Source organism: Mastomys coucha, chromosome X (genome assembly GCF_008632895.1).
Source record: "Mastomys coucha isolate ucsf_1 chromosome X, UCSF_Mcou_1, whole genome shotgun sequence".
In the NCBI taxonomy this organism is placed as follows: Eukaryota; Metazoa; Chordata; class Mammalia; order Rodentia; family Muridae; genus Mastomys; species Mastomys coucha.
The window spans coordinates 101,215,548-101,227,770 of NC_045030.1; the positions used below are offsets into that span (position 1 = coordinate 101,215,548).

At 39.1% G+C, this 12,223-nt stretch overlaps 1 protein-coding gene across 1 annotated transcript in view; it reads right to left on the bottom strand.

Annotated features, from left to right (window-relative positions):
- Positions 1 to 12,223, bottom strand: part of Tex11 (testis expressed 11) — a 219,480-nt gene that overhangs the window by 47,596 nt on the left and 159,661 nt on the right. The window contains exons 18-19 of the mRNA XM_031368858.1: positions 12,005 to 12,090; positions 11,081 to 11,137 (exon numbers count right to left, since the gene is read on the bottom strand). Coding sequence (XP_031224718.1) covers positions 11,081 to 11,137; positions 12,005 to 12,090 — 143 coding nt within the window. The remainder of the gene's footprint in view (positions 1 to 11,080; positions 11,138 to 12,004; positions 12,091 to 12,223) is intronic.

Sequence of the window (12,223 nt, forward strand, 5' to 3'; positions counted from 1 at the left end):
AGATTTTACACCACCCGTGTGTAGTCTGTTTGTCAAAAGCCGAATCCCGTGTCCACCTGGCCAGAATCTCTTGTCCCGCGGAATAAGGGACCCTGCAAGAAACCCCGGTCCGTGGCATACAATTTTGGAAAAGCTCTTCACAAACCCTATATTCAACAGAGAGCTAATACCTAAAATATGTAAAGAACCCAAGAAGTTAGTCTCCAACAAACCAAATACCCCAATTTAAAAATGGAGTATAGAGCTAAACAGAGAATTCTCAACAGAGAAAATGGCCAAGAAGCACCTAAAGAAATGTTCAACATACTTAGTCATCAAGGAAATGCAAATCAAAATGACTGAGATTCACTGGGCAGTGGTGGCACATGCCTTTAATCCCAGCACTTCGGAGGCAGAGACAGGCAGATTTCTGAGTTCGAGGCCAGCCTGGTCTACAGAGTAAGTTCCAGGACAGCCAGGGCTACACAGAGAAACCCTGTCTTGAAAAAGAAAAAGACTGAGATTCACCTTACAGCAATTAGAATAGCTAAGATCAAAAACCCAAGTGACAGCAGATGCTGGTGAGGATGTGGAGAAAGGGTAACACTCTCCCATAGCTGTGGTGGGATTGCAAACTGGTACAAGTACTCTGGAAATCAATTGGCAGTTTCTCTGAAAATTGGAAATAAGTCTTCCTGAAGACCCAGGTATACCACTCCTGGGCATCCAAAAGATGCTCTACCATACCACAAGAACATGTGCTTTACTAAGTTCATAGCAGCTTTATTCATTATAGCCAGAAATTGGAAACAACTCAGATGTCCCTTAGGGACAGATACAAAAAAATGTACCAATTTACATAATCTGATACTATTCGGCTATTAAAAACAAGGACATCATGAATTTTGCAGGCAAATGGATGGAACTAGAAAATATCATCCCAAGTGAGGTAAGCCAGACGCAAGATGACATGCATGGTATATGCTCATTGATAAGTGGATATTTCCCATAAAGTACAGGATATCATTCTTTGGGTATATATCTATATTCTATAGGCCCAAAGAAGCTAAACAAGAAGGAAGGCCCAAGCGAGGATTCTTGAATCTCACTTAAAAGCGGGGATAAAATAGTCATAAGGAGGTAGATGGAAGAAGGAAACTGGGTATGAGAGGAGATGGGAGGGGAATGGGGGTCACAATCAGGTGGGAGAGACAGCAGAAAGGGTCAGAGGGCCAGGAGAATGAATGGAAACCTGTAGCTGGTAGGGGTATTTGAGGAGCATCTCTAGGATGTGCTGTGCCAGAGACCTGGGATGGAGGAGGCTCCCAGGAGTCAATGGGGGTGACCTTATCTGAGAGTCATAGCAGTGGGGACATGGAACCTAAAGAGGCTACCTCCTATAGCCAGGCAGGACTCTCAGTGTAAGGATAAGGACACCAAACCATTCATAAAACTCTCAGTACAAAATTTGTCCTGTCTATAAGAAATTCAGGGACAAAGATGGAGCTGAGACTAGGAGAATAGCAAACCAATAATTGACCCAACTTGAGACCCATCCCACGGGCAAACACCAATCCCTGACCCTATTAATGATACTCTGTTTGTTCCTTCAAAGTTGAAAGTTAAGTCCTTAGTGCTGAAGACACTATGTACTTCCGTCAAGGGACCTAGAGGCTCTCGAGCTGGAACTGACCTGATTGTCTCCTTCCTGAAGACTAGCTTTCATGGTACCAAAAGGTACCATCCATGCAAGCAAGATTCTTAAGGAAGGAAGCATCCAACAGTCCTATCCAGCTGTGACAATGATCTACAACGACCAGCATGTCATGCTATCCCTTAGGGTGGTTAGTGGTGTTCATACCCAAGTGGTAATCAAAAGCTCTCTAATCAGACTTCTTGCTAACAAGAGGAAAATTATTCCTGTTACTGGAAACCTAGCTAAATATTCAGGGCTAATGAAGAAGGAGGAGAACCTGCAACCAACACTCCACTAAATCAGGATAAACCCTAGCTACATTCTAAATAGTTGTCCCTATACCCACAGGTAAGTGTAGTCCTTATCCCTTAGCAAGGAAAGTTCTCTTTGCAACAGATAGAGACCACTGTGGAAAACCATAACCAATCACACAGAGGTATGGATCCCATTCCTAGTGGCTATATCTACAAAACAATTCTTGCACCTAAGGCTAAGGGAACACAGGAAAAGAGGAAAGATTGTAAGAGCCAGAAGATGAGAGAGTTTGCTCTGAGATTGTAACTTTTAGTAATGTCAGACGCTGAGGAGGAGGGTGACCTCATAGGAAGACCAGCAGTCTCAACTAACCTGGACCTCTGAGATCTCTCAAACACTGATCCACCAATCGGGCAGCATAAACCAGCTGATATGAGCCCCCATCATATATACAGCAGAGGACTGCCTGGTCTGGACTCAGTCAGAGAAGACGCACCTAATCCTTGAGAGAGTTAAAGCTCCAGGGAGTGGGGAGGTCTAGTGGGGTGGGGTTATAGGGAGGACATCCTCTTGGAGACAGGGGAGGAGAAACAGAATGAGGTATAGTTGGAGGGTGGACCAGGAGGGGGATAATGACTGGACTGTAAAAAAAAAAAGAGTAAAGATAATTTAAAAAAAGAATTCTTAAGACTCAAGTAGAAGAAAAGTCAACTAAAAGTATGCTGAAAGAACTTATAGACTGGTGAACACACTGAGGTACTGGGATGATGGTTAGCCTGGGGCTCTTCCTAAACTAATCATTTATAGTAAACTGTAAACTAAGTTATGAGTACTCCAAGTCAGTCTAGCAAAACACTGAATTTGGAAAAGAGGACATAGGATTTCCCATTTGGGCCAATCAGAAATATATGAGGCCTAGACTTGCACTGACATATAAGGTAGGGGCAGTTTTATAGGGTTGAGCCCTTTAACCTGTAAGTTTGGACATTAAAGATATCATTTATTGGCATTGGAATCATGACAAGCATTTGGTAGACTGTGCTAGTTCCCAGGAATATGGTTTGAATAGAGAAAAGAAGAAAGGGCAAGGGGCAAGGATCATGTCATCTGACTAAGAAAGTTTTATTTTTCTTACTGTTTAAAAACAAAAGACATGTAAATCTACTGATAAAGTATTGTTAATTGGATAGGCGAAATGGGCCCTGTAAGGGTATATACTAGCTTGATATTTGAAATTAACAGAAACTATCTCATAACTGAAATATGTAAAATCTTCTTCAAAACTGAAATATCACAATGTCTCGGGTGATGTTGGAAAAACATTCTAAAGGGACAGGTAGTTCTCAAGAGTTTCATAATTAAAATGCAAGTGTTTTATAAAACAACAATAACAAAAAATTCAAAAACATAATCATGCTTCCTGGAGAATGCAAAGAGGATATGCACTTGATCAAAACCTTCTTTTCTCCTAAGACTGACTTTTTGAAGTGCATCAGGAAACATTAGACAGAGTTACATTGACAGTGTCCTTTAAGTAACTCTCAACTGACCAGAAATGAATCTTTTAATGCATGGGTAGCAATGTAGAAGTAAGCTGAATAAACCCTTTCCTCCCTGACTTGCTTCTTGGTCATGATGTTTGTGCAGGAATAGAATTCCTGAGTATCCTCAATAGATAAATTCTTTGGCTTCTGAGTGAACTGGGGGATCATTGTTAGTTCAAGGCCAGACTGAGCTACACAGTGAGTTCACAGCCACTCTGGGCTACAGAGTGAGACCCTGTCTCAAAAATATGTGTTGGATAACAGCAGCTTCTTAATAAATGGTGGTGAAGGAACTGGATATCCATACATAGAAGACCAAAACTAGAGCACTGACTCACCCAGTATAAAAACCAACTCAAATGATCAAAAGCTTTAATGTGAAACTTGAAACTATTTCAAGAAAACAGGACAAACACTTCAAAATATTGACACAGGCAATGATTTCTTTGATAGGACTTTAGTAGCTCATTAAAAAGCAAGAATTCATAAATGAGATGGTGTTCAGTTAAAAGGCTTCTACATAATAAAAGAAATAATCTAGTCAAAAAATAGCCTACAGATAGAAGAAAAATCCATTAGCTAATCATATGGTAAGAGACTAATATCCAGAATGTATAAATAATTTTTGAAGTAGCACTGGAAGTATAAATACTAGATTCAATTAAATTGGTAAATGAGCTGAAAAGACACTTTCTAAATGAGTAAGTGCAAATGGCCAATAAATAGAAGAAAAACATATAGTATTATCAAGCTATCAAGGAAATACAAATTAGTTACATTGAGGTTGCATGTCACCCCCACTAGAATGGTTTTTGTAAAAATGAAACTAAAAAGCAACAAGTACTGCCAAGGATATGGAGAAAAATGAACACCTACACTCCATTGGTGGGAATACAAATTAGCTCAGCTACCTCTAAAACAGTATAGAGGTTCTTTTAAATATTAGAAATAAAACTGCTATATGATCCATGTATACCACTCCTGGGTATCTAACACAAGGAAATATCTGCACACTCATATTTATGGCTACACTAGTCACAATAGCCAAGATATAAAACCAGCCTAGATGTTCATGAACAAATGAATGGATAAAAATTGAGAAGAAAGCACTCACAAGTGGGGATGGAGGGAGGGACCTAAGAGGGAGAGTGGATTGGGGAGAGGTAGTGGGGAGGGAGGGGCACCTGATCTGGTATTGGGTGAGGGGAAAGGACTGAAGCCTCGAGGGCCAGCAGAAAGAATGGAAACAGGCAACCTAAGGAAATAGGAGGTTGGAGGACCCTCCAGAATGCACCAGTGTGAGTATAAAATATAGAGGGACCACACAAACCAGCAAAGTATAAAGGACCAATAGATGAGGAGAGAGGTGCTTGAAATGGAAATAGCAAGATGCAGGTGATATTGAAATGGGAAATGGGGAAAAAAGGGAGGAGGCTCCAGCTCTGGAGGAGGTCAGTTAATACAGACAGAGAAGGAGGGAGAAGGGACAAATAATATTAAGGGTAATTGATAAAGCCTCAAAGAATCATTTTATATTTACCTAAAATTATATATAATACATGTAAAGTATGTGTTTACATACATGTGTTATATGTATATAATATTATATGTATATATGTCCTAAAGGAAGTTAAGTCATGTGGGCTACCTATGTTCCCCAAAAGAAACATAGACTAGCAAAAACCAGGAACGAGAAGCCTTCCTTTGAATGGTTGGTCAGCCTAGTCCAGGTGACTCTCTAAACTAAGCTATGCATGCAGCCCTTGGTGGTCTCTCAGGTTGAGGGTGGCCCCTATTGCTGAAGATGCTTAGGACACAGGATTCAGATGATTAGAGCTGGATTTGACCTGAAAGCTTCTTTCCTGCACTCTAGTTCCCATGGTGACAGAAAAATGTACAAGGTGCCAATGGAGGGAAGCCATTAAATAGTCCTACTCAGGTGCAATACCTATGAACCATGACAATTACCAACAGGGTAAGGTGTATGCAAAAGTGCAGTAAGTGGCACTCACACATTTGAGGTAACCTATAGCTGTCTAATTGACTTAGAACCCATTTGATAGGAAGACAATCTTGCCTAGAACTTGAAATCTAGCCAAGTTTCTGGGCCAGTGAGGTCATGGAAAAGGAGCTTCTACTGCCACTTTACTAGGCCAGCACAATTCCTTACTACATTCTAAATCTTATCCTGATACCCACAGATGAGTATAGCTAGTATCCCTCATCAAAGAAGCCTCTCTTTATAGCAGATGGAGACCATCACAGAAAACCACAACAGGGCACAATGCAGAAATCAATAGATCATAGGGCACCAAGCCCAGTGAATACATCTATATTATAGCTTCTGCATCTTGCTTAGGGAATATCTAGGAATAGCAGGAAGAAAGATTACAAAAGAGCTATATCACCAGGAAGTCTGTCATGAAACAAATCTATCCTAGAAATGGGTACATAAACAATGATAATATCAATGGACCAAGAACCACAGGCTCCTAATGACTGCTGGGAGGAGAAGAATCATCCTCTAAAGTGGAAACTTAAGGGTTCTTTGGCAAGTCAATTGGATGGTGTTTTGCTGGGGCAGACACGTGAAGCAACATTTGTTAAAATGGACACAGGTGTGAAAGGCTAAGGCAAAGTTGTGAAGGAACATTTTGCTGAAGCAGACACAGGAGAGAGAATGCTCTGCTAAAGCAAGCACATGAGAAGACACATGATGAAGAATTCTTTGCTAACAACATGCATATACTGGTCTGCCTTACATTGCATAGTTGAGCTGCATTTATTGGGACTCCATAGAAACACACCAAAAAACTTATGGTGGTGTACTGCCATTTGTTGCCACTTTTGTGGACTTGGACTGATAGGATGTACATGCTGAGACAAGACCCGTGCTGAGGCAAGGCACGTGGAAGGCACGTGGAAGGTACATGGAAGACACACGTGATGTTTGGAGGGTATAAATAGGACCTCACAGAGTGACAGAAAGAGAACTTGGCTTGCTGATATAGCTAGCTGGTACAGTACAACACTTGTGGGTCTCTAGCCTTCACTGATCTTCGCTCCCCTGAGAGAGGTACAGTAGAGAACTTCTGGTGTTCCTGTTGGCCCCTCCTGCTGACTTGAGCCCAGGCTGAGGCCTGGCTGTCTCTACTAGGTAATGCCACCTGTTGCTAACCTGACTCTACTGAACTGGACTGCTAGTGTATCTGTGAAGTGCTTGCGAGTGGATCAAGCTGCTACTGCCTGCTAACCTGTGAAGTGAACTGCTGATTTCCAGACAACACAGACAGGAGTTGCTCCAAAGAACCTTTCTAAACAGGTCCACTTCCCCTGTATCCTTTCTTTTCCACTGCCTCTGGTGGGTGGTGGGCTAGAAGGGAGGTTAAAGTATTAAAGAACCATCATATAAAGTAAGATTTGAGGAAATTAAAGCTACAAGTCTCTCCCAGAGATAAGCAGCCTTATTGGTTATCCAATGGAGTGTGGTCATCCCTGAAAACATATACACACAAACAATACAAGCAGACTCAGCAGGTTATATTTATACATATTTGTGCATACTCACACACATGCATGTATGTGTATGTAATAATCATAACCAAAGAAAAGGAGACTATCAACTTAGAATGGAGGAGCATAGGAGAGTTGGAAGCATGGTTCTTGGGAGGAGTTGGAGGAAAGAAAAGGAAGGAAGAAAAGTGATATCATCTATTTCAATTAAGAACATATTTAAGAAAAAAATTTAAAAATAAACATAAGTGGAAAATGCAGTAACTGACCAGATAAAGTGGTGCATGTCTTTAATCCCAGCATTCCAGAGGCAGAGGCATAAGCATTGAGATCTCTTTTCAAGGCTAGCCTGACTACACAGTGAGTTTCCAGGCTAGCCAGCCAAGGCTACATACTGAGACCTTGTTTCAAAACTAAACAAAAAACTATTTCCAAAGATAAAACCCTGTGGGAGTGGGGTTTTAGGAGAGAGTAACAGGAGATGAAAAAGATCAAAGTATATGATATACTTGCATCATAATGTCATAATGGAACTCATCATTTTGTTATATATATTCTAATACAAAATCAATTAAGTTGTTATATCAAAACTCTGTTTTAAGCCAATAAAAGTAAAAAAATAAAAATATCAAATACAAAAGAAAAACCTAAAATGAACATTGAACAGAATAGAAGACCATTTATCTCAAACAGAGGAACAAATATGGATATTCTGGGAAACTCAACTAAGGACACTTACAGGAAATAGGATAAGAGTGGCTTTAAGCAGGAGTGATGGCTTACACTGATTCATGAGTTCTAGAGAACTGCAGCAAAAGAATCATGAGTTCAAGCCCAGCTTGAGCAATAGAGCAAGACCTCATCACACACACAGACAGGTATACACAAATCTATACCCAAACCAGCCCATTTCAGGAAGTAGTATTATTTAATACATCTTCTGCTTTCTTGAGGACAAATCTTAAATGTCTTATAAGTTTAAGTATAATCAATTTTTAGAAAACCTTTACCAGTTTGAATTTAAACTAAGCTAACGCTGACTTCACTAATTAAATTCAGTAGCTATACAGAACAACCCAAACTGTTTTAAATAACTAAGCATACAATTTACACAGATACTGTGTGCTGGATAGTTTTATGTCAACTTGACACAAGCTAGAGTTACCTGAAAGTAGGGAACCTCTATTGAGAAAGATCTGGTTGTAAGGCTTTTCCTTAGTTGTAATTAATGGGAGAAGGCCCAGACCATTGTAGGTTGTACCATCCCTGGGCTGGTGGTGATGGGTTCTATAAGAAAGCAAGCTGAGCAAATCATGAAAAGCAAGCAGCACCCCTCCATGGCCTCGGCATCAGCAGCTCCTTCCTCCAGGTTCCTGCCCTGCTTAAGTTCCTGTCCTGACTTCCCTCAGTGATGACCAATGATATGGAAGCATAAGCTGAATCAAACCTTTCATCCCAAAGTTGCTTTTTAGCCATGGAAACCAAACAGGATGCACTGTTAATCTAAAACAATAGAAATCTTAAAACAGAAAAGAATTGAAAGCTCTAGAGTCCAGTTTTTGTGTTTTACAGAGGAGAAATAAAGCTTAGAACAATTAAGTATGTTTTCATTGTCCAAGGCAAACAGTTAAAAAGTAAGTGGAACAACACAGTAAAATACAATTCTTTAGGATTGTCTCATTGAATTAGGTGCTTTAAAATTTCTTTACTAGTTTGTTGAATTTTATCAAATGCTGATCTCTACCAGAAAAATCCTAGATGTTCTGAATTACTATACATATTTCTAAGTAATAATATATAGCTTAATGTATAACAATTTATTGTTAATTCATACAATACCTCCTCCTTTACTTGATTCCAAATTAGAATTAACATATGGGGTTTGACTGTGTGCTACAGTTATATGGATTATGAAGAATTTTTAAGTCCCGTGCTGAAGAGCTTGTAAAACAGTAATTGTAGTAATTGGAATGAAATGTCTCCCATAAGTCTTGGGCATTTGAATACTTGGTCCCAGTTGGTGGCTGTCTGGGAGAATTAGGTGGTGTGATCTTTCAGAAGGAAGTATGACAATGGGGGAGAACGCTGAGGTTTCAAACTACTCACAGCATTATGAGTGTACTCTGCTTCCCCTCTGTGGTTTGAGATGAGTTCTCAGCTGCTGCTCTCACTGTTACTTCTACTCTGCCATGATGGACTCTAACCCTCTGGCTCTTAAGTCCTAAATAGATACTTACTTCTATAAGTTGTGTTGGTCATGGTGTTTTAGCCCAGTAATGGAAAATGTAAGACACAGATATTCAGTCTCTTAAATATACTGAGTGGCTATTATGTCAGTTGCTAAGCTAGATTCCAGAGATACAAATACACTCCCAGCGTTCAAGGGACTCGTACAATACGGCAGCTATTAAAGTTTAGTTCTGAAATTCCTCACTCCCTACTCCTTAAAAATAATTTTATTGGGGCTGGAGAGATGGTTCAGTGGTTAAGAGCACTGACTGCATTTCCAGAGATCCTGAGTTCAAGTCCCAGCAACAACATGGTAGCTCACAACCATCTGTAATGGGATCCGATGCCCTCTTCTGGCATGTCTGAAGACAGTGAGTGTACTCACATATATAGAATAAGTAAGTCTATTCCTCTATCACCATCATGAGATATGATTTTAGATCGGGTGTTTTGGGGTATCCAGGACTTGCTGTGGTGGAAGGTTTTATTTATTTATTTATTTATTTATTTATTTTTGGTTTTTCCAGACAGAGTTTCTCTGTATAGCCTTGGCTGTCCTGGAACTCTGTAGACCAGGCTGGTCTCGAACTTAGAAATCTGCCTGCCTCTGCCTCCCAAGTGCTGGGATTAAAGGTGTGTGCCACAACTGCCCGGCATAAATAAATCTTTAAAAACTAAAAAATAATTCTATTGTTGATAATTTCAAAGATGTCTCAATGTTAAATGGCAAATTATGTTTAGTTCCTACATGCCTGTAACCAAACTTCAACAATTATTAACTCACCCATCACTATAAATCTGCAACTACTTCTTTAGTATTCTTTTGAAGAAGTTTCCAGATATCACATAATTACACTCATACTTATTTCAAGGATGCATCTATCTCCTGGAGATAGAGAATATTTTCTAGAACAATGTAACTATTACCACTATTGTGCTGTCTAAAATGAATGGCAAAATTCTAAGTGCCTGGTATTCTTTAGATTGAGGTCACTTTTATTTGATTGATAAAGCCTATTAAGAAAAAAGTATGTTTAACAAAAAAGTTAGAATTCCAAGTTATCTCAATTATCAATATTTCCTCAAAATTTAATCAATAACATAGTGCCACCAGCTGTAAACACTGGAAACAAAACATGTAGTAGACACAGTCTATTACAGAGCTCCTGATCAAGCATAGAATGCAGTTAGATGCCTTTTTCTAAAAGCTAGATTTAATAAAGAACTTGAGCAGAGTTTTCTCTCAATTCATCAGAAAGTAGTAAATTTTATGAATGAAAACTTGGTGACAAAATCCTTCCATAAATAGTCAAGTTCTTGATATCTTACACCATGGCAACTTCGAGAAGAAATGTGTTTCTATAGTCCTAGCTAAGATAATAGAGAAGAGGAGTCAATAACAGTTCACTACATTATTTGTTCTTTGTGAGTTTCTATTGAATTTACTGTTAAAGAGGAATAAATATAATAAAATAATCAGGTTATATGTAAAATTTGAGGACTTATGTACTGCTAAGTACTCTTACTTCGTGTATATTCACTTCTTGATTTCCCAAAGGGTTGCATTTTTTTAACCTTTTATACATAGAGTAATTTATACAAAAAGTAATTATAGAAACCCCATGAGGCATACATTGGTATTTCCATTTTCCATATGGAAAAACTGAAGGAAAGAAATGATAAGAAAGTTATCTAAACTATATATCTTATAAATGATTATATATAATATGAATCAAGGAAGAGTGATTCAAAATCTATATTAGTTTCATCCACTACAAAACGTATCTTTAAATATAAGGTTTCCATTTAAAGCTACATTAATTTTTGTAATGGTAAATACATCATTGCTCTTGAAATAACTTACTTATTTTCACATTCTGGCATATGAAAAGCTTGTGGAAGAATAATTCGAACGAGGCACCTGTGTAAAAAAGCAATCAATAGAGAATATGATTCTTAGGCGGGAGACTGCAGCTCACTGGTAGAGTACCTGCCAATTTGACATAAAAACTAGAGTTATCTGAAAAGAGGAACCACAACTGAGAAGATGTCTCCAGAAGATCTGGCTTTAAGGCATTTTTTTTAATTAGTGATTGATAGGGGAGGGAACAGCCTATTATTGGTGGTGCCACCCCTGGGCTGGTAGTCCTGGGTTCTATAAGAAAGCAGGCTGAGTAAACCATGGGGAAGATGTTAGTAAGCAGCATTCTTCAATGTTCTCTGCTCCAGTCCCTGCCTTCAGATCCTGCTTACTTCCTTTAGTGATGAACTCTGATTGGGAAGCATCAACCAAACAAGCCCTTTCTTCCTCAAGTTATTTTTGGCCATGGTGTTTCATCACAACAATGTTCTAATTTGACTCTCAGTATTACACGTGAAAGATTCCCTTCTAACAAATGATTTTCCTTTCTAGAAAGAAAGAAGGGGGAGAGAAGGCTCAACCACTAACCTTTGCTTTTGTTTTTAAATTGTTTTATTTATTTACATTCCAGCCGTTCGCCCCCCACCCCCACTGCTTCAGTCACGGCTGTCCTCTGAGAGGCTCTATTAGCAGCTGACTGAGACAGAGGCAGATAGTTACCCCCAACCACTGGACTGAAGTTGGGGACCTCTATGGTTGAATTAGGGGAAGGATTGAAGAAGCTGAAGGGGAGGGTGACCTGAGCATCTATGTTACTGGTTCTTACTTAAAGGCATTGATATCATCAGCACTGTCTTGGCAGTTTGCAAATCAAGAGTAAGAAAAGCAGAGAAATCTTTACATGTCCACAAATTATGGATTTCTTACTTTAAAGCTCCAAGTACTTCTTTTGGGTCTTTTGAAAGCTGATATAGATATTCCAAAGCTTTTTCTGCCACAAACTGTTGTCCATTCTAAAAGGAACAAACATAGTATGTTAAATCACATACATCTGTAAAGAAAGTAATGTTCGATACAGGTTGTCTATATCCCTGCCTATTACAAAGAAATACATTCATTTTTTTAAAATACTCTCGAAGAAAGCTA